General features: G+C 37.5%; 4 protein-coding genes across 6 annotated transcripts; 3 read left to right on the forward strand and 1 right to left on the reverse strand.

The window, feature by feature from the left end:
* The first annotated feature begins 4,926 nt into the window (after positions 1–4,926).
* LOC17898523 (TORTIFOLIA1-like protein 4) lies at positions 4,927–7,794 on the forward strand. Its single transcript, XM_006303870.2, has 5 exons — positions 4,927–5,951; positions 6,054–6,153; positions 6,242–6,786; positions 6,908–7,275; positions 7,357–7,794. The coding sequence occupies exons 1-5, from the start codon at positions 5,115–5,117 to the stop codon at positions 7,367–7,369; spliced, it is 1,863 nt and encodes a 620-aa protein (XP_006303932.1). The 5' UTR covers positions 4,927–5,114; the 3' UTR covers positions 7,370–7,794.
* A 3,727-nt stretch (positions 7,795–11,521) lies between these two features.
* LOC17900390 (glycosyltransferase family 92 protein At1g27200) lies at positions 11,522–13,746 on the forward strand. Its single transcript, XM_006307040.2, has one exon. The coding sequence runs from the start codon at positions 11,722–11,724 to the stop codon at positions 13,459–13,461; it is 1,740 nt and encodes a 579-aa protein (XP_006307102.1). The 5' UTR covers positions 11,522–11,721; the 3' UTR covers positions 13,462–13,746.
* Positions 13,747–14,465: 719 nt separating this feature from the next.
* Positions 14,466–16,692, forward strand: LOC17898720 (probable inactive receptor kinase At1g27190). Its single transcript, XM_006303875.2, has one exon. It carries the CDS (start codon positions 14,599–14,601, stop codon positions 16,402–16,404), a length of 1,806 nt encoding a protein of 601 aa, XP_006303937.1. The 5' UTR covers positions 14,466–14,598; the 3' UTR covers positions 16,405–16,692.
* A 613-nt stretch (positions 16,693–17,305) lies between these two features.
* On the reverse strand, positions 17,306–23,338 carry LOC17900395 (disease resistance-like protein DSC1). 3 transcript variants are annotated; one of them, XR_002835444.1, is made up of 6 exons: positions 22,487–23,338; positions 21,234–22,350; positions 20,731–21,141; positions 19,061–20,644; positions 18,367–18,983; positions 17,306–18,163 (listed from the first exon to the last, which is right to left on the reverse strand). XR_002835444.1 is itself a non-coding variant. In XM_006306526.2 (5 exons), the coding sequence occupies exons 1-5, from the start codon at positions 22,957–22,959 to the stop codon at positions 18,453–18,455; spliced, it is 4,116 nt and encodes a 1,371-aa protein (XP_006306588.1). In that variant the 5' UTR covers positions 22,960–23,338; the 3' UTR covers positions 17,306–18,452. The 3 variants fall into 3 exon arrangements, 1 of the variants encoding a protein (XP_006306588.1); XR_002835445.1 differs by having other exon boundaries at positions 18,345–18,983; XM_006306526.2 differs by having other exon boundaries at positions 17,306–18,983.
* Between the last annotated feature and the right edge of the window lie 285 nt (positions 23,339–23,623).

The following is a 23,623-nucleotide window of genomic DNA, read 5'->3' on the forward strand; positions in this document are numbered from 1 at the left end:
CATGACTAGATTTTAGTTGTGGAAAAAACAGAATAATTGAAAATTGTTGCACAAAAGACTGATTGAAACATGTGCTCTGACGGTAACAATAATCATCCTGAGAATATAAATGATGAACACAGATACCGAACATGCATGTCAAATTTTAAACAAATGTCATAGTATTTGGTTAGTCTCCCTATTATTGGTTTAGCCACCAAAACATAGTAATTGAGTGTGTCGCCTACCCTAAATTATTATGTATATACTTCTGCGTGTTTAATGGATTAAGTTTACATAATAATTACTTCATAAAACTAATATATCAAAAATTATTTGGTCTCTCTATACGACTACTTCTATATGATCTAAATTGGTTCTACAAGAGGCCACTTCCAATCAACTTTTGCTATATAACTTTTATTCTAGTTTATTTTATTTTGACGACAAAACAGTATAATTTTTTTTAAACCCGATAAGAAGTAGTTCTTTTTACGTAAATCACGTAAGATTAGATGTATACATTAAAATAAAAAGTTTATTGGGGGAGAATTTAAGCTATATAGATTTTGGTCTTTGGGTCATAATGGGACACACATGGACGATTCCTTGTACATGAACCTAACATTGCCTATTGCCTATTGCTTACATGCGACAACACAATTCCATTGGTAGATGCATCTCTTATCTCATCCAAAAAATTTAAAAACGATAAAATTCTATTAATTTTTATTTTTTGAAAACAAGAAGGAAAATAAGAACATGTGCAAGTGTTCCCTTGCAAGGCAAAACATATAGATCCAAAAAAAAAAAAAAAGAGAAATAACTAAAAAATGTGGGAGTTTGTTGTCACTACTTGAGGTATGTCCATGTGAAAGCTCTTCTCTTATCTTTCCACAACTTGTATTAATATTTTTGTAGTTTAGCTTTGCCACTTAGTCAAACAACATTACTAACACATCACATCAACGGTTTGGTCCTCGTTCCAATTGTGTTTATCCCCCCTCTTGCCCCTCTGTCCATTTTTCAATTCTCTTGCATCTTATTAAGCAGCATGATCATTTCCTTTTCAGGATAGAGGGTTATGGTTGTTTAATCGGTATTCTGGAGATGTATGGGACGTTGTTATGTTACAGCATTACAATGATTTCCTTTAAAGACAAAACCAAGAAAACTCTGTTATGCATGTTTTATGTATCCCCGCCAAGCTAAGTAGACGGTGTCCTAATGATAATCATGATCTTACCGAAAGAAAGCATAATCATATATTCTTTTTGTTTGAGACGCTTAACATGGTATTGTTTATTTCTTCTCATAAAGAAACAAACTAACGGGTGGTTCCAAACCAAACGAAATTAGAGAGCCATGTCTTGAAACGTCCTAATTAACAAGGAAAGTATGATTCATATATCCCATATATTATATAAATTCATCAACGTATATGCCCATCTATATATAGTACATTATCCTATCGTAAATTGTAAACATGATTGTAAAAACATAGAATTAGGTATAGGATTAATTAATCATAAGAGTAAACTTTATAACATATATAAACAAATTGTAGTTAAAATTACGTATGGTATAACGTGGCTTTATTCTAGTAACAAAGAAGTCATGCATATAATAATAATGTTTTCGATATATATAAGTAAATAAGGTAGAACGGTCGACATCTCACAAGAAAACAAGAAGGAGAAGAAGAAGAAGAAGAAAAAACGACATTCTAGCATTGATGGTGGCAATTGATTTGAACTTAATCAAGATGTCGTAATAGAAACAAAAGTGTTTTAATGTGATACATGCCACCTTAATTAGCTAGGCCTTCACTGTTGAACTATTTACATGGTCTTGATGTTTTTTTAAATATCACCAGCGAACTTGTTGTCGATCGCAAGAACCGGTTAGATTCCGAGTATGATGATCAGATCGTGTACTGGTTCGGTTAAGGTCGTTCGAGAGTACTATACCAAATTAAAATATTAATAGAGAAACGAAAAGAACAAGACGAGAGAGAGGAAACAGCCAGAAAGAATGAAACCATAAAAAGAATGGTCGGAAGAACAAAAGTCACATGGAGGGTTATGTGTATTTGTGTATTTCATCAAACAATGCTTACAAAATTGACGTCGCCGTCTTGACAATAACTGTAAATGTATCATGAAAGTGATCATTCCTTTGTATCCTCCATAACTTTGTGCAGTTTTTTTTTTGGTTTAAATCTTCTATCTTTCATATTCCACATGTACGTTGTAGGTGAAACTAGTTATGGTACACGTAAAAATGGCTATATCAATTATTGTATAAACGTATGTAGTAATAAGTAACATACATACAATATATAAAGTAACCATATATGTACACTATTATAATGCTTTAATTAAAATGTTTTTACATTCGAAATATACTATTGCTTGCTTGTTCCATAATATTCTCCTCATGTTTTTTTTTAACTATATAGGTTTTTTTGGGTTATATAAATACTTTTATACGAACCAAACAAAACAAAAAATAAAAGTGAAAAAATCAATTATATATAGTTTAGTTATTTATCTCTTTTATTTAGAAATGGAGCAGTAACATCATCATCGAATCGAAGAGAAGAGAAGAGAAGAGGAGAGGAGAGGAGTAAATCAAGTCACGTGCTGGTCAGGCCAATTTGCCTGCTCTCTCCATTTCAACTTCACGTGCTTTCACATTATTTCCCTTAAATGTCTCTCTCTCTCCTTCGTCTTCTTCATTATTTACACTTCTATGCCACTCTGATTTTTTTTTTAATTTACCATATGATTTTTGATAATACAAAAAAATCATATAATTAAAAATAAACAAATCTAGCTACTATCTCCATCTACACATATAATACGGAAATTAAATGTGGTTGTTGCCATTTCTTACATCATGTAAGCTTTTATAAAGTCAAATCATTTTGGCCTCATAAAAATATTAAGAGAAAATAAAACATAAAAAATAGGATTAAATAATCTGATAATAGCATCATTGATACGCTGAACAAGTCAAATGTCAAACACCATACAGCATATCATTACCAGAAACACAAACACAAACACATCTTTTTGTCTTAAACGGTTTTATTAATTTAGTTAATTATACTGTAAATTTTTTGGAACTTTTCTAAAAGGTTCGCGCCAGTTAGGATATATATTCCATTACCTGTCAGTTTTTTTTTTTTCTTTTTTTCTGTCCTATTCTAAACATATTATTTGGTTATGGTGTGAGAGATGATGTATCATTTTTTTTTATTTATTTATTTATTTTTTTGACATCCAATAAGATGTATCATTTTATTTGAAATTTCAAATCATATATTATATAAGCTTTGTTGCTCTGTAAGATTTAACACGACATCACAAAAAAAGAAAGGACAGAATCTTTCTGACCTTAGCCTATAAACAACACTATATCCGTAAGAAAAAGAAAAACTCACCAATGACAATGACTATTTCTTCAAATCCAATTTTCAATTTTTTTTAATTATGTAATATTCTTTTTATTATTGTCATAATTTTTTGGAATTATAAAAAAGTAACTGAGCAATTAGGAAGAATAATGAAAGGCAACGAAATGTAGTCAAAACATACATTTATAAGCTCAATAAATTAAAGCAATTTTCAAAAAGAAAATAAAACATATATTAAATGGAATTAAATTGTGAATGTGATGTTAATTTTTCGTCCTGGGTAAACGGCAGAAACCGTTAAAACCGAACCGATCAACCCGAGAATTTCGGTTATCGGCGAAAACCGAAGAGATTTTGTCAAACCGTTCGGTGATATTGATTTGAGAAATCGGATTTCGGTTCGGGTCGGTTCGGTAATCGGTACCGATCGGTTTTGCTGAAACTGAGATTCTGCAGCCATATATAAAGTTTGTGATGAGTCGTTAACCCTAATATGTTTTAATCTTTTTCTTTGGCTGCCGCTTGCAACAAAAACGAGAGACTTCATTTGTACTTCTTTCTTCCTAATTCTAATCATATCACTAGTCCTAGATCTTTCTTCATCTGTTCATGATTCATCACGTCTCTTCTCCCTCGTGAGTTCATCATCTTCTACATCCTCTTTCATTCTCTAAATCTCAATCGTTGTTAACACTTCTTCTTTCTAAACCCGTAACCACGAACCACTTCTTCCTCTCTCTCATTACCAAACTTATCGGTAATCTTCAGATCTATTATTTATGGTTTTCGAACAAGCTTCATCGAACGGAGAGACTGAACGGTCGGTCATGCCGTCGCTGCCGCCGCGCTGCCGAGTCGAACCCTAATTGTTGTTAATGGATTCACTTTGTAAATTTATTAAATGGGCTTTTAAGTTTCTTTGTTAATATCATTTTCAAAGATATAATGGATTTGGGCTTCTTTTAACCCATTATACATTGTTATTCTTTTATTCGGTTTATATTAACCGAAATAGAAAAAATTCGGTTAAATTTCGGAAATGATTTAAAAGCCAATAACCGAACCGAATAACCCGAGTACCGACCGAACCGAACCGAAATAAATTTCGATTTAGTTCGGTGGATTTTTTTGTAAACCGAATTTTGTCATAACCGAATAACCCGACCCGATTAACCCGAATTCGCCGAACGCCCAGGACAATTAATTTTTCTAACAAATTATTTTGAAAACGTACTAGTATACAAAATTAAACGGACCACAGAATTGGAATTAATACTGGTAGTAAAAGAAATAAGAGTAAAAATAAATGAAATAGAATGTTTGAATTGAACAAACTAGTTAGAGTTTATCCACTTTTATAGTTAGATAAAAAAAAAATATATACATTGCAATATCTTTGGACTTATATATATCTTCAACTTTATAATCTTTCTTAGAAATAGTATTAAATATGTATATTTATTTATCAAGATGAAAATAGTAAACATTATTATTAATTATTTTTATAATTATGATTGTTTGTTACATTGTACATTACACCACTCTCTCCTTCCCTCTTCTTTGTAGTGTGGGAATTTAGCATTTAAAAACCCCAAATAACCCAAAACCGTCTCTACTCATCATAACCGGAGTCGGAGAAGTCTCTCTGCCGCCATTTAATGCCACCACGTTCTATCTCATAACCAACTTTAACCGGAGAATAAAATCAAATTTAATGTCGGTTCACGGAAGATTCCCGGCGAGTCCACCGGTTTCATCATCTTCCACGTCGCCGTCGTCAACGCCACCTGATCTGAAGCAACGAGTCATCGCTTGTCTCAACAAGCTAGCCGATCGAGACACGTTAGCTCTCGCTTCAGCTGAGCTTGACTTGATCGCGAAGAGCCTCACTCACGACTCCTTCTCTCCGTTTCTCAACTGTATCCACAACACTGACTCTTCCGTTAAATCTCCGGTGAGGAAACAGTGCGTCGCTCTCTTGTCGCTTCTCTCTCGTTACCACGGCGATTCTCTCACGCCTCACCTTGCTAAGATGGTTTCCACCGTCATCCGCCGTTTACGAGATCCGGATTCCTCTGTTCGGTCCGCTTGTGCCGTCGCGACGGCGGATATGTCGGCTCACGTCACGAGGCAGCCGTTTGCTTCCGTCGCGAAGCCGTTGATTGAGACTTTGGTTCAGGAAGGTGATTCGAATCTGCAGATCGGAGCTGCCTTGTGTTTGGCGGCGTCTGTTGAAGCGGCGACGGATCCGGAGTCGGAGCAGTTGAGGAAGTCGTTGCCTAAGATTGGGAAGTTGCTAAAGAGTGAAGCTTTCAAGGCTAAAGCTGCGTTGTTGAGTGCCGTGGGGTGTATCATTACCGCCGGTGGTGCCGGGACTAAACCGGTTTTGGATTGGTTAGTTCCGGTTTTGATTGAGTTTTTGAGCAGTGAAGATTGGGCAGCCAGGAAGTCTGCCGCGGAGGCGTTGGGTAAAGTTGCGACGGCGGAAGATTTGGCTTCTCAGTACAAGAAAGCTTGCACGGCGGCTCTTGAGACCAGAAGATTTGATAAGGTAAAGACAAAAAAATGAGACATGTTAGTTTTGGTTTTGTGTTCAGTGAGAATTTAAAAATCCGATTTTTTTATTTAAACGCTTAGTGGATTCGAAATGTAGGTGAAAAGTGTTAGAGAAACAATGAATCGAGCATTGAATCTGTGGAAAGAAGTTTCAAATGATGATGAAGCTTCTTTATCTCCATCAAGATCTTCAACAGGTATGTGTAGTTTGTTGTCTCTGTACAGTGAAATTTTAAATTTTTAACTTGAATTTGATATCTTGAATTCTACGAATTTGGTTTTCAGATGATGGTAGCATTGGATGCTATACCTCTGTCACGAGAAGTTCGACCATTGACGTTGGTTTTAAATCATCGGCTAGGCCAAAGAAAGTAACGCCTATAATGAAGAGGTCCCCATCTTTGCCTGTGAATAGATCATATGCACCAACTAGACAAAAGGAGAACCTTCCAAAACGAAATCAAGGGAATGTGACCATGTTAGCACCAGAAGCCTCTATTGTGGATAACAAGGGACCACTGTTTACGCCGGTTAAACAATCTTCGGTGGAACCGGATGAGAAGGCCAACTCTGGGGGACCAGATATAATCAAACATACTATCTCTGAGAAAAGCCGGGAAGATTACAAAGTATCCAACTCTGGTGGCTTGAGGTCTAGCTCAAGGGTTGCTCCTTGCAGTAGTGACGATGGTGATTCTTATGATTCTGTTACCAAGAGTTGTAAAGATGATGTTGATGAGAGCAGGAAGGATAGTGAGGAACTCTCTTTGATACGTGAACAGCTTGCTCTGATTGAGAATCAACAGTCTAGTCTCTTAGACCTACTACAGGTATATACAATTGGTATTAGCAATCTTAGTGTCCATTAGTGTAAGTGAAATGTTTGGTTTATGAAGATGAAGCTCAGTCCTCCTCATTGATATACTTACAAATTTTTCATTTTGAATTTAGAAATTCATGGGAACATCACAGAGTGGCATCCAGTCTCTGGAGTCTCGTGTCAGCGGTCTAGAGATGGCTTTGGATGAAATATCATGCGATCTGGCGGTTTCTAACGGGAGAGTTCCTAAGAATAGTGGTAGCTGTGCAGGGGAGAGCTGTTCCAAACTACCTGGTACAGAGTTCTTAAGTCCCAAGTTCTGGCGAAAAACGGAGGAGAGACCACGGATTAGAAACACAGCTAGTGAAATGGCTGCTCATGACCGAGTATCAACAGACGCGAACAACATTCAAAGGGGAGGTTCGGTTTTTCAGAAGAGATCACCAAGAGACCAGTTCCAAGACTCCATGCATACAACAATTCATAAACCGACCACCAGGTAAAAGCAATTTTAATTGCTTTCCTTAGTGATTTTACCTATGAAGCTTGGTTTTTAAAGGTTTGCTTTGCATATTTTCAGATTATCTACTTGAAGCAAAAGAGAGAAAGAGTGCACTTGAGTGGTTTCAATTTTTTGAGGAAGAGAGTGATTGATGATGTGAGGATTGAAGCACAAAGAGAAGCTGAACAGAGACACTGACTCAAGAAAGCTGAAAATGAAAAGCCAAAATCTCAGATTCTATGCTTTGCTTCAAACCGCTTGTTTGAAATATTCAGCTCTCTCTCACACATGTTTAAGCAAGCTTCAAATTATTAATTTAATCAGCGAGTGAATCAATAGAGAGAGTTTCAAAAGATTAAAAATGCATGTGAATAGATCTGATATTTATGTAATGTGAGAGCATTTTAGAGTTATTGACAAAACCATGATGAATAGAGGAGATGTAAAGATTTGTGTGACTCTCTCTGATCTTGTACTGTAAATCTTTTGGGAAAGAAAGGAATGATTGGTTTGCTACATGAGAATCAAGACAATAACACAGATGAGTTCACTACAGTCAATAATAATATGTCAGCATCAGAAATTATTGAATGCCAACTCCTATTCATATGACGGTCTCTGATACACCATTTTTAACATAAGTGATAAATGGGTGACAAAGATAAGGTTGGTGAAAAAACATGCATACCACAAAAGTCCTGCATTGGTTTCAGCTTCAGGGTCCCCAGTTGCAATGGACGGACGAACCTAATAATTTTTTAAAAAAAAATAGAGACAACAAATGCAAAGAAGAACATTAATGGAAGGAATTAATCAGTTGGCAAAGCCGGTGGCCGCAAATTTTGAATAATATTTTATCTATGTTACTATGTAAGCAGTTTATCCCATTTTATATGTGTTTGGATTACCAATTACCAAAGAGATAAACTCAACGGACCAGAGACTAAAACAAGTATGTAAACTATGTTCGGTATTGATATGAAAGCTGGCTCGTGTCCACGATGAAGTAGACCGCATCAGAATAGGTAAGTACAACCGAGTGAGTCAAAGTAAGAGTCATCTTGATGTCCTTTTGGTTTTGTTTTGTTTATGCAGTGCAACTAATCAACTGTATAGTGTATACAGCCCTCGCACGTGGTTGGTTTGAGGTCAGCATATCCATCCGATCGTCGCGCTCTTTTTTATTTTATTTTTTAAGGCCGCCCCAGTTAGGGCCCAATTTGGTTGTATAGCTTTGTGACCCAACCGTTGTGGAATTTTGTAGCTTTTAAATTCTAGAGGAGGAACATTTATTATTGACAAATGTGGTACGAATTTGGTTTTGGAAAAGTACCAAATTACAATGGTTCCAAAGTCGGAACAGAAGTCAAATCGGCTCAATCTATTCCATTTAAGTATGCTTTTGGAGCTAACAACGAGATCTTCATGTTTCATTTTATACCTAATAAATTGTGTTTAATTATTTATGCATATTGTATATGCTAAAAAATAGTGGTATATGTTGTAAGTTCTGAGGTCTATTGGGTTTTACATAAACCTAACAGAGCCATGCATGGATTTTGTTTCGTGGTGGAACCAAATCGTTAGAATTTAGGAGATTGTGAAAATTTGGAAATTGTTGTTCGATATACAGTTAACCCACAACCACAAGTGAAAGAAAATGTACTTGGATGAGCTTCAAACTCAATATACTTGTATTTTATTTGAAAGATTTTACGTAGAGACTTAAAAGGTGTTTTGGATGTTACCATGCATATATAACCTACGATGGCCACAACATTTATACGCCGAGGATTATATATATTTTAGGTTTGTTTGGAAGTTGTTTGACTCATTGTGGATAATAAACATGCATGTGTATTTCAGTATGTGTATTATATGGTAGATGAACATATATTATTAAGTTTTCTTTTGTATATATATAAAGCAGAAATGATTAAACAACAACAAAGATAAAGTTTGGGAAAACGGAAAGAAGAATGTAGCTGGTTTGGGGTATGCAATCATTCAGAAAAGAAAGAGCCAAAACAAGAATACCAAACATGATAAAAGCGAATATCTAAATCTAAATGATGGATGTATAATTGTAATGGAAGGCACATTCCATATTTTTTTCTTATACATATTGTAATCATTTGTTATAAACTTATACATATATAAAACAAAATGGGGGACGAGAGAACAAAGGAACATGATTCCAGCGATGGATATATTTTAAGCAATGTGCAAAGACAACTTCCCACTATCCTATAAACTCTTATACCTAATCTCCACGTTCTTCATACCCCATTTTGGCTGCTAATCTCTTCTTAATTTATATGACCATTTAATCAGTATATGATTTACAAAGACAATACAACTCCAATTACAAGAACCATGCATGTTTACTCTGCAAAACATATTGATTTGGCTAAGACCAGCAAAAAACTTACTAATAAATCTGTATTTGGGATCAATATATACATACATATATGGGATATATATAGCTACATTCGGGATCAATACATAATTCATCGAACACTCTCTATTTCTTTTGTCCTTTTTTCCAAATTTTCAATATAGAATTACTTGAACATATTTAAATATAAATATTAAATGTCTTTATGTATAACTTACAAAATCCATAACAACCACGATAATTAATTCCACAAGACACGTATTAATAAACTGATTATAATGTAGGTTGAAAATGAAATGAAATGAAATATTAGACGTCGGTTATAGAGGACAAAACTAAGCATTCCAAATATCTCAAAATGCAAAAGAAAACATTATTATTGACTAGTATAACCTTACCAAAATCGTGAGTCCTTTGCTTCTTCAAAACTCACCATATATATGAATGAACCAACTTTTGAGGTCGGCAACGCAATTTGGATGAATTGAAGAGCAATCGTCTTCAGCGTCGCATCGATCAAGACCTACATTGTGATAAGACGAAACTTGTGAATGTAAGAATCACATTTTAAAAGACATAAGAGCATCTTCAAAGAGAGATGCTTGATTTGGGGTGTTAAACAATTTTTAAAAAATTTAATGATTAATAAAAATTTATTGAACTCTAAAAAATGTTTAATTTTTGTTGCTCTAATGGTGAACTCAGTAAGAATAAATTGAGTTATTGTGAGTGAGAGAGAGAAATCCTTCATCCCCTTTTTTTTTCTTCCTTTCTCTATACTTTCCACCCAATAAAAAATAAACATGTGTCATAGAGACTGATGCTTAAAGACTTTAGTTTAGCAGCGCTCCTAATCATTTTAACACATTATGATTTATTTTTAATACCATTAATCAACCCAAACTCTAAACTTTTATGATAAGACTCTCCTAACAAAACTAATAATATTATAATAGTCTTTTACGTTACAAAGTGATTTTAACTAACAATTTGATTTTTTTAGGAATTCAAATATTAAATATTGGAAAGATATACGTACTTGGTAGTGACAAAACATGTTCACAAGATTTTGTTTTACCAATTGAAAACTATATGGAACATGTCATTTCCTAAACAATTCGTTAAGAAAATACTATAGTATATAGATATAAACAGGTTTATCTAAGTACTAGCTAGTATATAATTAGGTTCAATTCATATCATCTTTGATGTCATCATCATTCAACGCCTTAATTATTAAATTTTGTACAGCCAAAATTAAACAAATCAACCATACATATTCCTCACCGACCAATCGTGTTGCTACACACATTAATCAGCAGCCTTTAATTTACTAATTAAAAATCCAATCATGCTTTGTACCAAGAGGTTTGGTCCTCCTCCTCCTACTTCCTCATCCTCCGGCGAATCTTGAAAAAACAATTAATTATTATTAATTTGCCCGTAAAACGAAAAGACCACGCAACTACACAACTGTCACAGAATCATACGTCTCTCTCTTCTTCTAAACAAAAGAGACGAGAGAGAATATGGTCCACCTCATCGTCGCATCTTTGGACACAAGTCGCATAACTAGTGGCAGCCATCAGCATCTTTCTCGCCTTTGAAAGAAAATGACTTTTAACTCTAATCCTACTTTAATTAACCCAAAACCAAATGATTGATTAATACACTCACTAATATCGGTGGCTTCAATTACAAAACGCGTCTTACTTGTTTCTTTCCTTCTTTTATCACAACGATTATTTCAGTAAAATAAAGTTGTATTTAAATGGGAATTCCATTTATATATTCCTTTCTTTAATCTCTTTGTATATATATTAAAGAAAAAAAAATAAGGAACAAGAAGTAGAGGAAGGTACTTTTGTCGGCCGGCGCAAGAAAAAAAAAACCAGATCTCTTCTTCTTCTTCTTCTCCCTAAGTAAAAACCTTCTCCAGATCAGTGTTTATTAAGCACGACGGCGAACTTTGTTCTGTTTCTAAAAACAACAAAAAACACAGAAAGTTTCGATTTTTATTTTGGTGGCTAAGCAAAAGAAGAGAGATGATGGAGTATGAGAATGGGAAGAAGAGGAAAGTACGAAACAAACAACAACTAAAAGCACAGTTCTTGTCTCAGAGGTATCTAATCTTGTACTTTTGTTGTTTCTTCGTGTTGCTCTTCTTCTTATCTTCCGACCGTATCTCCACTACACTCTCTGTTCGCTCCGATTCTCTGAGACCGTCTCTTCGTGTTCCTGCTCTCTCCGTTTTATCGTCCATGGATTCGATTCACCGTTCGTTTCACGGCGGTAGGTTCCCTCAGTTGAGGGTTGATGACAGAGTTCAATTCCCCGACCATTTATTGCTGATTCTCTCGAGTAGGATCGGGAGAGGTGAGAAGAACCTAGTTTGTGTGTATCGTGGAGTAAAGGAAGAGACTTTGGTGTTGCCCTCGATTTCTAGTGATGAATTCGATGAGTTTAGATCGATTGTTCGGTGCCCTAATGCTCCTTTGAACTACTCTTCGTCTGTTGATTTGAAATTCCGGGGAGATTTCGTGAAGAAGAAGGAGCAGAGGCAGAGCCGTCGTGTTCATAATTGGGAAAAAATTGGTTACGAGGCGGTGGTTGATGGTGACACGGTGGTTGTGTTTGTTAAAGGATTGACTCGAAGGCCTCACAAGGAATCAGATCCTTCTTACTACAAATGTCAATTTGAGATTGGTGATTCGGATGAGAAAGAGGTAACTCAAGCTGTTGCTGCAGCGCAAGAAGTTGTGAGGTGTGTTTCGCCTGAGAGTTTGAAGCTAAATCCAGAGGTGATGTTTCGTGTGAGCGTAATTCATGTTGATCCTAGGGGAAGAACTACGCCTGCTTTGCCTTCAGTTGCGAGACTCTACGGTTCTGATTTGGTTGAGAAGAAGCAGAAGAGTGGGATTAAGCATGAGCTTTGTGTTTGTACAATGCTGTGGAACCAAGCTCCGTTCTTGCGTGAATGGATCATGTATCACTCGTGGCTTGGTGTCGAGCGCTGGTTTATATATGATAACAACAGCGATGATGGGATACAAGATGAGATTGAATTGCTCAGTTCGGAGAATTACAATGTGAGTCGACATGTGTGGCCTTGGATTAAGACTCAAGAAGCCGGCTTCTCGCATTGTGCGGTTAGAGCGAAAGAAGAATGCAATTGGGTCGGATTCTTTGATGTCGACGAGTTCTACTACTTCCCTACCCATCGCTCTCAAGGGTTACCTAGCAAAAACGCTTTGAGGTCTCTTGTATCGAACTACACTTCTTGGGATCTTGTTGGAGAGATCAGAACAGAATGTCACAGTTACGGTCCATCCGGTCTAACCTCGGTTCCATCACAAGGCGTGACCGTAGGATACACTTGCAGACAAGCGAACCCCGAGAGGCATAAGTCGATCATCCGACCCGAGTTGCTCACAAGCTCATTGCTCAACGAAGTACATCATTTTCATTTGAAAGAAGGAATCGGGCATATGAGTTTAGTGGAGAGCGTGGCGGTAGTGAACCATTACAAGTACCAAGTTTGGGAGACTTTTAAAGCAAAGTTTTACAGAAGAGTGGCAACTTATGTAGTGGACTGGCAAGAAAATCAGAACCAAGGGTCTAAAGACCGAGCTCCGGGGCTCGGGACAGAGGCGATTGAGCCGCCAGATTGGAAACGAAGGTTCTGTGAAGTGTGGGATACTGGATTGAAGGATTTGGTATTGTCGAATTTTGCTGATCAAGTGACTGGCTATTTGCCGTGGCAGAGACAACAACTACAGGAATGACTGTTTTTTAGTTGGGTTTGGTTGGTTGGCTGCTGAGATAACTTGATTGTGTATATTTATTTACATTTGACAAAGGAGATTACATACAAATTCTACTACTACATTAATATTTCTTCTTTTGTTACTTCATTTTTTTCTTCTTTTGGGTTGGTGGGTGAGAGAGTTCAATGGCTTCTTCTAATCTTTTGTTTTTTTTTTCAGAGTTTACCACATATGTAAATTTTGGTAACACTGCAATATCCTTCTTTTTATGGTTCGTTTATGAATTTACAAGTCTTTTCGATCCTTGTTTGGTTGATGACATTTGTGGTATGTTTTTGTCCCCACGAGATCAAAACTATGCTTCTGAATTCGAGTCTCTCTCCCACTAGTCTACAATAAGAAGATTTACACATTACCCATTACTCAATACCCATGTATGTATCTTGGGTTTCTATATGGGCTGAAATGTAAGTAGATAGTGTAAAAGCCCATAGTCCAAAACATATTTTTGGTCAAGTGAAGTGATGTCTCTTTTTTAAATATTTTGTCTTTTTCTTTATAACAAGTTCACTCCTGTGACTTATTTATTACCAGCCAACCTTTTTCACAAATAAAGAATCTCATTTAAGTCACATTATTAATAGAGGCAAAATTCAAAAATTTGATAAGTTGATATGTTGAGTAAAGAGATTCATAGTTATAAAATAACATGGCTGATTCTAAAGGCAAAACTATCAATACAGAAAATTAAAATCCATCATCCAAAAATTCTTATTGTAGTTTTGCATTGTTTTTTTATAAAATAGCTTTCCCTTTCATTGAAAACATGGAGACTCTCAGACATGATTGTCCCAAACGTCGTCGTTTTGTTAGAAGATTCTTTTTTCCCAAATAAAACAAACCATCAAATACCAAACAAAAAACAAAAAAGATAAATACTAAATTCCACTAAGTTACTAAAGACCAAATAAATAAAAATAAGTCAAAAGAAAAGACCATTTAAAAATAAAAATAAAAAGTTTCTCTTTTTTTTTTTCTCTCAGTATCACACACAGTCAATGAACCTTCTTCCGCCATAGAAGCTCCCTCTCTCTCTCTCTTTGCCTCTCTGGTTTGAAGAACCCTAGAAGAACCAACAAGATCCACCTCTTTACCATGAAGAAGTTCTTCATCACACTCTTATGGCTTCTCTTTATCAGCTCATTTCTATGTTTTTCTTCTTCTGCTGAGGACGACGTTCTCTGTCTCCAAGGTTTGAAAAACTCGCTCACCGATCCTTCTTCTCGACTCAGTACCTGGTCTTTCCCAAACTCTTCGGCTTCTTCGATTTGTAAGCTCAGTGGTGTTTCCTGCTGGAACGAGAAAGAGAATCGGATTATTTCTCTCCAGCTTCAGTCGATGCAGCTCGCTGGTGAGATTCCCGAGTCGCTTAAGCTTTGTCGTAGTTTACAGTCTCTGGATCTCTCTGGGAACGATCTCTCTGGTTCGATTCCTTCTCAAATCTGTTCGTGGCTTCCGTATCTCGTTACGTTAGATCTGTCTGGGAATAAGCTTGGTGGATCGATTCCTACTCAGATCGTTGAGTGTAAGTTCTTGAACGCTTTGATTTTGAGTGATAATAAGCTTTCCGGTTCGATTCCTTCTCAGTTGAGTAGATTAGATCGGCTTAGACGTCTTTCTCTCGCTGGTAATGATCTCTCCGGTTCGATTCCTTCTGAGCTTTCGAGGTTTGGAGAAGACGATTTTAGTGGTAATAATGGACTTTGCGGGAAGCCTTTATCGAGGTGTGGAGCTTTGAACGGGAGAAACCTGAGTATTATCATAGTGGCTGGTGTTCTTGGCGCTGTTGGATCTTTGTGTGTTGGTTTAGTGATATTCTGGTGGTTCTTTATTAGAGAAGGTAGTAGGAAGAAGAAAGGTTACGGTGCTGGGAAATCTAAGGATGATAGTGATTGGATTGGTTTGTTGAGGTCACATAAGCTTGTTCAGGTGACTTTGTTTCAGAAACCTATTGTCAAGATCAAATTGGGTGACTTAATGGCTGCTACAAACAATTTTAGTTCAGGGAATATCGATGTTTCCTCGAGAACTGGGGTTTCGTATAAAGCAGATTTACCTGATGGGTCTGCGCTTGCGGTGAAGAGGCTTAGTGCTTGTGGGTTTGGTGAGAAACAGTTCAGGTCGGAGATGAATAGGTTAGGAGAGCTTAGACATCCGAATTTGGTGCCGCTTTTAGGTTATTGTGTTGTGGAAGATGAGAGACTTTTGGTGTATAAGCATATGCCTAATGGCACATTGTTTTATCAGTTGCACAATGGTGGACTGTGTGATGCTGTTTTGGATTGGCCAACTCGGCTTGCGATTGGCGTAGGAGCTGCTAAAGGGTTAGCTTGGCTGCATCATGGATGCCAACCGCCGTATTTGCATCAGTTCATTAGCTCCAATGTTATACTTCTTGATGATGATTTTGATGCTCGGATAACAGATTACGGATTGGCAAGGCTAGTTGGATCTCGTGATTCTAACGATAGCTCGTTCAATAATGGAGATTTGGGAGAGTTAGGTTATGTGGCACCTGAGTATTCAAGCACCATGGTTGCATCTTTGAAAGGAGATGTGTATGGGTTTGGAATTGTGCTTCTTGAATTGGTTACAGGGCAAAAGCCTTTGTCTGTTATTAACGGTGTGGAAGGATTTAAAGGGAGTTTGGTTGACTGGGTGAGTCAGTATTTGGGTACGGGTAGAAGCAAAGACGCTATTGATAGAAGCATATGTGGTAAAGGGCACGACGAGGAGATATTGCAGTTCTTGAAAATCGCATGTAGCTGTGTTGTGTCAAGGCCGAAGGAAAGGCCAACAATGATTCAGGTGTATGAATCTTTGAAGAGCATGGCAGATAAGCACGGTGTTTCGGAGCATTATGATGAATTTCCACTGGTCTTCAACAAACAAGAAGCTTAAGTATCAGACCAGAAACTGGAAGTAGTCTTTTTTTTTGGCAGCTTAAGCGCTCAAAGGTATGAGAAATCTACTTTGTATCAAAAGCCTTTTTTTTTGTTACTTTTATATCTCATTCTTTGTTCCTTCCTTCCTCACTGTTCTTAGTTTTTAACCGTGTCAATGCTTGTGTTTGTCTTGTATCCTCCTACCGTATAATTCTGTACATTCGTTTGGGTCATCAATGTACTCTTTTGGAATGTAACAACCTCTTCTGATAAAATGAGAAGATTTTTCTGTCTTGTTTCATAATTGTATGTACAAAAGCTAACAAGTTCTTCTTGCTCTCCTACTTTGATATTTGTTATATAATTCCTTAGATTCTAAACGGCTCTATGCCTTGGAGTTGAATTTTGACTGTTGGATTTGTCTTTTGAATAATTTCTTTGATGGTCAAAAGAGTCAATCCTTAGTTTGTTGTTGTGTTGTGATGATATCTTTTGGATGAGATGTGGGGTTCTGGTCTAATAATAAAGACAAGAGAGTTAAAAGAAACGGTATGTTGGAGGCAGATTTAGAGATGTCTGCGTCTTGCCTGAAGGCATAGACACATGAACTTCGACCCCACTTCTCTCATCTTTTGAATAATGCTATCGTCTTGTCACCATTTGTTTTGACAATCTGTTACTTTCTTGTTTGTTACTGTGACGAAGCTGTGGAAGTCAAGTTTTTTTCCTTGTGTCGAGTGATTGAAATCTGGCAGATCAATATTAACATAAGACTTCTTCCAATTGATTCTCTCACTCTCCAGTCTCTTAAGTCTTATGTTTTTTCATTATCTGAAATGATTCCTACATCCAAAGAAAGTAATGTCAATATAGGAACCGTCCAGATTTTTAGGGGTCTATCCACTTAGAGAAGAATGTGAGAATTGAAATTTGGTTCCCATTTCATCTTTTTATTCTATGCACAAGTACATTTTACATATACTACACATCATCTTTTCACTGTTTGGGATCAGAATCGCCAAATTGTGGGAAACAAGAGCTTCTTCTTTTTGGTTTTTATTAATTATAAAAGCATAGGAATAATCTTAAAAAGACAAATAAGTTTGAGAAAAAGAAAATATGGAGAAATGGAGAAAATGTAATAAGACGAACACAAAAGCTAAATCCCAGTTTGGACACGCTACATTACCATGTCTCCTATATGAGCAACAGTTTGTGTGCACTTTCTTAACTTCTCTGGGGTAGCAGACTAGCAGTTCATGTAACTCTAGAATCAACTTCTGAGCTCGTTTCACCTTCTTTGAAAAAGTTGGTAGCGTTTTTGAGAAACCGTTTGTCTCAGTTAAGCAATCTTCTTTTCAAGTAATATCATCATCACCCTCTTAAACCAGATGAATCCCATGCATCTTTAGCTCAACTTTTTTGATTGTCAGTTCTGGTTTGATCACCTGGCTGTATGGTGTACCCATCTTCAACATCGTAACCATTGGGTGCAGAGCTGAGTGTATTGGCAGATGTGGAGTTGATCATTACTTGTTCTAGGCACTCGACACAGGTTCGATGTGTGGGAAAATCTGTGCGCGAGATCAAGTTGGAAAACTTGGACTCGAACCGCCACCATCTGCGGTTTCATGGTTAAGGGCCACATTAACGGCCAGGATTACACCTCTGAGTTCTCTGTTCGGTTGAGCTGAGCATGTACCAGGGCCTTGTGAGAACCATTCCGGGATTCTGTTTCCAGGCAAGCTAAGATTCCGCAGCATTTTCAAAGAAACCTACAATGAGAATTTCACAAGATTGCATGTAAGTCGTTAACAAAACCTGAGACATTAAACTAATTGAGATTTCTTGGAGTTTGAAGAAAGTTATAGTGTAGTTCCTTAATATGTCTGGTTGAGGGAATAAAGTAGGAAAACTATAAAGAAATGTTTTCAGTTTTGCTATTTAGTGGCTTACCTGTTTGAAGGAAACATCATACCTGAGCAACCAACAGTTTGTATAGATAATATTGATTGTGAGCAGTTTTGATAACTTCTCTGTTGTAGCAGATCATGTAACAGTAGATTAACTTTCTGAGCTGGCTTCACCTCCTTTGAAAGAGCGGAAAAAACTGGCAAGTTTCTGAGAGACGGATTGTTGTGTCTCGGTTAACAAATGTTCTTCGCCTTTAAAATCATCATCCCCTTCGTAAACCAGATGAATCCCATGGATCTTTAACTCCACGCCTTGTTTGATTGGTGGTTGTCGTTTGATCACTTGGATGGTATACCCGTCTTTTATCGTCATAAACATTGGGTGCAAAGCTGAGTAACGACAGATGTGGAGTTGATCATTACTTGTTCTAGGAACTCCAGAGAGGTTCAATGTGTGGGTGCATAAGGCTTCGCCAAGTTTGAGAATTTGGGCTTGAACCTCCACCACATCAGGCAGCTGGTAGTCATCTCTTGTTTCGTGTTTAAGAGCCACAACAACAGCAAGGTCTACGCCTGTTAGCTCTCTGTTCGGTTGAGCTAGAAACGTGACAGGTCCCTGTGAAAACCAGTCAGGGATTCTGTTTCCAGGCAAGCTCAGATTCCTCAGCAATTTCAAAGAAGCCTGCAATGAGATAAGCAATGTTTTAACAGACCTTTCATATTCACCTAATTGAGATTCTATAGAGTTTGCAGAATCACCTTGGATAGTCTTTTCTTTACTGCAAGGGAGCAGGTGGAGTTACAGCCACTCATGTATAATCTTTGCAGAGCCGTCAAGTGCTCTAGGCCTGGAATATCAATCACTTTCTCACAGTTTGTGAAATTGAGCTCATGCAAGATCTTCAAGTTGGAAAGGTTGGATATACTTTCCAATGAAAAGCAGTTTGCCAGAGTTAGCTGCTCCAGTTTCCACGGAAGAGGAGGGAGACACTTGAGCTCTCGGCAGTCATACAATGAAAGGTTTTTGAGATTTGATAACCCCTTGAGGCTAGTCGGAAGGCTGTGAAAATAATTATTCCCCAGATTCAGTATTTTCACAGACGACATCTTCTCAAGAACATCTGGGATTTTACCGGATATTCCACAACTACGAGCATCCAGATCCTCAAGCAACAAGAGGTTTGAGAAAGAATTTGGTACTTCTACAAAATGAGGTTCTTCACTCTCAGAGCTTCTAAAAAGAGGTTTCTTCAACATCTTCAATACCCTTAGATTTGAAAGGTTTCCAAAACTTTCTGGCAACTTTGTCACCGAAGTTTCCTGCATAAACAGATGGTGAAGAGACTTCAAGTCTCCAAATGATTCAGGAAGCCTCTTAAGCTTTTTACAGTTGTTCATTCTGAGCAAGACTAGGTTTTCCAGCTTTCCAAACTCTTCCGGCAGTTTCTCAATGCTAGAGCCTTCAAGATATAAGCTATGAAGTGTGTCCATATCTCTGATTGATTCAGGTAAAACCTTTAGCGATTTGCAGTTCCTCAACTCAAGTTTGCGAATAAAGTGCAAGGCACCAATCTCCTCTGGTAGAGTTTCAATTGGGGTCTTATCCAGCTGAAGTTGAAGAAGAGAATTTAATCCACCAATTGAACTCGGAATCTGTTTCAAGAAATTGCAACCTCCTACTGAGAAGTCAGTCAGACATTGCAGTGAACCAGGGCTTAGAGGTAGCTCTTCCATTGCGCTTCCATTGAGAAATAATTCCTTCAATGATTTGAGCTCATTGATAGTGTCAGGTATCTTAGAAAGGGATGCACAGTGCATCAAATGCAGCTTCTGGAGACTTTTTAGATATCCAATAGAATTCGGAAGAGTTTGCAATCCAGTACCATCAAGATATAGTTCTTCCAGTGATGTCAATGTTCCTATGCACAAAGGTAGCTCTTTAATAGATCTGCAACCCTTTAGACTAAGCTTTTCAAGATTTTCGAGGCGGTAAATAGATTCTGGTAAGTTCTTTATAGCAGTTCCATCAAGAAGGAGCTCTTTCAAACATGGCATGGCACCAATGTTTTCTGGTAACACACTAAGATTTGAACAGCCAGAGAGGAAAAGTTTTTCAAGACGCTTCAGCCCAGAAACATCCACAAGAAATTTAGAAAGATTTGAACAGTTTCTGAGGTCCAGCTGAAGTAACGTTTTTAGATTACCAACTGATCTAGGAACCTTCACCAGGAGGTTGCATCGCTCAAGAACAAGCTTCTCTAGGGCTTTATGGTTTGACAAATCAGGAATGGCTTCTAAGCTGTGGCAGCCACGCAAATTTAGAACCTTCAAATTCTCATCAACCTGAAAATCAGAAATATTTTTTTTTAGCGGTGAGACTCTAACTGAAACTATATACTTGCCCATTAGAAGAAATAAGAAAAGTTTACCCCTTTACTATGAATATTCTGGACTCGTCTTATTCTACTCTCTGAAAGATCAACAACAGCAATTTGCCCAGCAAGAAAATCCGGAGGGAGATTTTCTAACGGGCAACCTTTCCACTGTATCCACTTGAGTTCAGATGGGAGAAGTTTAAGATTTCCTTCCAGGTTCACATGATTAATCTGAAGAAGTCTCAACTTATTCATTGGAACGAAAGGCTCTACCCGAATGGTGATTTCATAACATTTTGGCTTTTCCTCTTCTTGAAATGGTATAAATTTATTCTTCAGGTAACTATACATAGATTTGATTCCCGGATTGTTCTGCAAATTCCTCACCGCAATATCCTCTGCACTCGAGTCCCAAGAAGTCTTCTTTTTGAAGTCAAATATGATTCCTTGGATGGATGATGTTCCCTGTTATCTCATTACAGGAAAAAAAGAAAAAAAAAAAAGATTATGAGAATGGGAGTTAAATACAAATGATATATAACTGTAGATATAAATACCTTCATATTGTTCAATAAGGTCATAATTTCAGTACGATCCCAGAATCTACTTCGCATTGTAGAATCCCCAGGAATTTCTATAAGGTCCATCTGCCTACCCATGTCTCTAATCTGATCATGCATCCAAAGAGTATTGTCTGCAAAGATCTTAATAAGAGATTTCTGTCTGAGGACACTGAGAGCAGCCTCAGCGTTAAACCCACATCCTTTCAGTACCTCAACGACCTCTTCTTTTGTCATTTGCATTCTGAGAAAGAGACATGCAATGTCGAGGAATACTTTCTTTTCTTCATCGTCTAAAGATTCGAAACTCAGCGCCAGCACATCCTTAAGATTATCTGGTTGGGTGTTCTTTAGCTTCCCCAGTTGAATTTGCCATTCCTTAACTCCCTTCTTGTCAAACAAAAGAGAACCAAACACTTCAACAGCCAGTGGCAAGTACCCCGATATCCGGACAATCTTCGTGGACAAGTCTAGTAAACTCTCTGTTGGTTTTTCCTTTCGTAGTGAATGATAACTAAACAGTTTCAATGCTTGTTCCTCAGTCAAGCACTGGACCTCATACTGTTGGGTCACTGAGAGCTTACTCAGAATCTCTTCATCTCTGGTAATGATGATTATAAGACTTCCTTCACCATACCATCTTGTTTCACCAACCAGCGCATCAACTTGATTTATGTTATCAACATCATCTAAAACCGCAAGAATCTTCTTCTCAGGTACATTTTCTTTGATCTTTTCCCGGCCTCTGTCAACATCTTCTATTTGAGGTACCAAAGAAGTAAGTACATTGATGAACTCTTTTTGTAGATTGACTATGCCATCTTGGTCTGATGATCTTTCTCTAACATTTTTGATGAAAACTCGATGATTGAAGTTTCCAATGATCTTGTTATAGAAGGCTTTTGAAAGGGTAGTCTTCCCAATACCACCCATACCGTAAATTCCCAGGATTTGAACGCCGGAACTGGATTCAACATCGAACATATCCATCAAATCCTGGACACGTGATTCCAGCCCAACAGTGTATTCTCCCACAGTCTCTGGTGTATTGCTCACTTCAGCTAAAACCCTTTTCACCACAAGCCCAATCATGTCATCATCAGCCGAGTCTTCTCTGCCAAATTCCAAAAAACACCACATAAATTCAAACACAGCAGTGACTTCCTAAATTCATTTCATGGTGTATGAGTACGTCTACATGATTAGAAATGCAGATGATTAGAGATGGGACAAATGGAGTCCTGTCCTACCTCCAAACAAATCCAGAGAGATTCCCAACTAATTTCATAGCTCCTCTCCATCTCTCTATCTTCTCCTCGCCAAATCGTTTCGAGTGTTTTTCAAAATCCTTCACAAAATGATCGCTCTGTTTGCGGACATGAGAGGGATCGACCTCATAAAAGATGGGTATCATGGGACGTTTCAGAGAAGCTCTCAGAGAACAGAGCATAGCTAATTCATCTAGGCACCAGTGAGAATCAGCGTACCTAGGTGATAAGACAACGACGGAGGCAGCAGAGTCCTCCATGGCTGCGACGAGACTCGGAGCAATCTCATCACCTCGTTCCATACCTTCGTTGTCGCGGAAGACCCGGACCTTCTCCTTGCGGTTGAGCGCGTCATAGAGACGCTCTGTGATGTTGTGGCGCGTGTCTTCGCCTCGGAAGCTAAGAAAGACGTCAAACTTGAGCCTATGCGGTTTCGAAACTACTTCAGTCTCCATATTTGGAATCTATCAACTCCAGTCTTCTGCAAAACCACTTCACGGTGGTTGATTCTAGCTTAGGATTCGAAATTATCACCAACGCCACCACTGACGGTGGTCTGAGAAGGTACGATGAGGAGAACACACACCGTCCGGTTGGTTGCTCAATTACAATCCTTGGCAAGTCGATGAAGACGAAGAAGGTTTCGAATTTGGAAAATCCCTAATTTGAGAAAGTTCTAGCTTTTGGCTTTTTGAGATATTTTGGAAGTGTCATCACATCACTGTGTCAGTCACTTTCTAATTTCCTTCCAAATTCTAATGTAAAAAACTAAATACAAGCAAAAGTCTCGCTTTGGCCTTGACATCGGGTCTGGACTCTGGAGACCAACGTCAACGCCTTTTCGAAACGTCGCGCAGTTCCATGATAAATAAGTAAGAACGACACGCAGTGTTATATTCCTTGACTTATTCTTTTTTACTGTTATGCTTAGCTTTATTGAAGAAGAAGAAGAAGCCAAGAGAGTTATTTGGTCTATTTGAGTTTGTTTCAAAGGTTGTAAAACTACTTCTCAGCGTGAATGATTAAAGTTTTAGATGAGATATGTATACAATGTCAAAGTATCTAAAGAACATATGATATAAAATGTTGTCCGGTTTCAAAAATGCAGAGGTTGCGTGA

This window comes from Capsella rubella, unplaced genomic scaffold, assembly GCF_000375325.1.
Source record: "Capsella rubella cultivar Monte Gargano unplaced genomic scaffold, Caprub1_0 scaffold_1, whole genome shotgun sequence".
In the NCBI taxonomy this organism is placed as follows: Eukaryota; Viridiplantae; Streptophyta; class Magnoliopsida; order Brassicales; family Brassicaceae; genus Capsella; species Capsella rubella.

Bases quoted from the DNA above. Each gene is read 5' to 3' on its own strand.
- LOC17898523 (XM_006303870.2), top strand. From the start codon at position 5,115: ATGTCGGTTCACGGAAGATTCCCGGCGAGTCCACCGGTTTCATCATCT. The intron at 5,952-6,053 runs GTAAAGACAAAA...TTCGAAATGTAG, and splicing joins AGACCAGAAGATTTGATAAG to GTGAAAAGTGTTAGAGAAAC. The intron at 6,787-6,907 runs GTATATACAATT...TTTTGAATTTAG, and splicing joins GTCTCTTAGACCTACTACAG to AAATTCATGGGAACATCACA.
- LOC17900390 (XM_006307040.2), top strand. From the start codon at position 11,722: ATGATGGAGTATGAGAATGGGAAGAAGAGGAAAGTACGAAACAAACAA.
- LOC17898720 (XM_006303875.2), top strand. From the start codon at position 14,599: ATGAAGAAGTTCTTCATCACACTCTTATGGCTTCTCTTTATCAGCTCA.
- LOC17900395 (XM_006306526.2), bottom strand. From the start codon at position 22,959: ATGGAGACTGAAGTAGTTTCGAAACCGCATAGGCTCAAGTTTGACGTC. The intron at 22,351-22,486 runs GTAGGACAGGAC...GGAATTTGGCAG, and splicing joins CTCTCTGGATTTGTTTGGAG to AGAAGACTCGGCTGATGATG. The intron at 20,645-20,730 runs GTAAACTTTTCT...TCTGATTTTCAG, and splicing joins AGAATATTCATAGTAAAGGG to GTTGATGAGAATTTGAAGGT.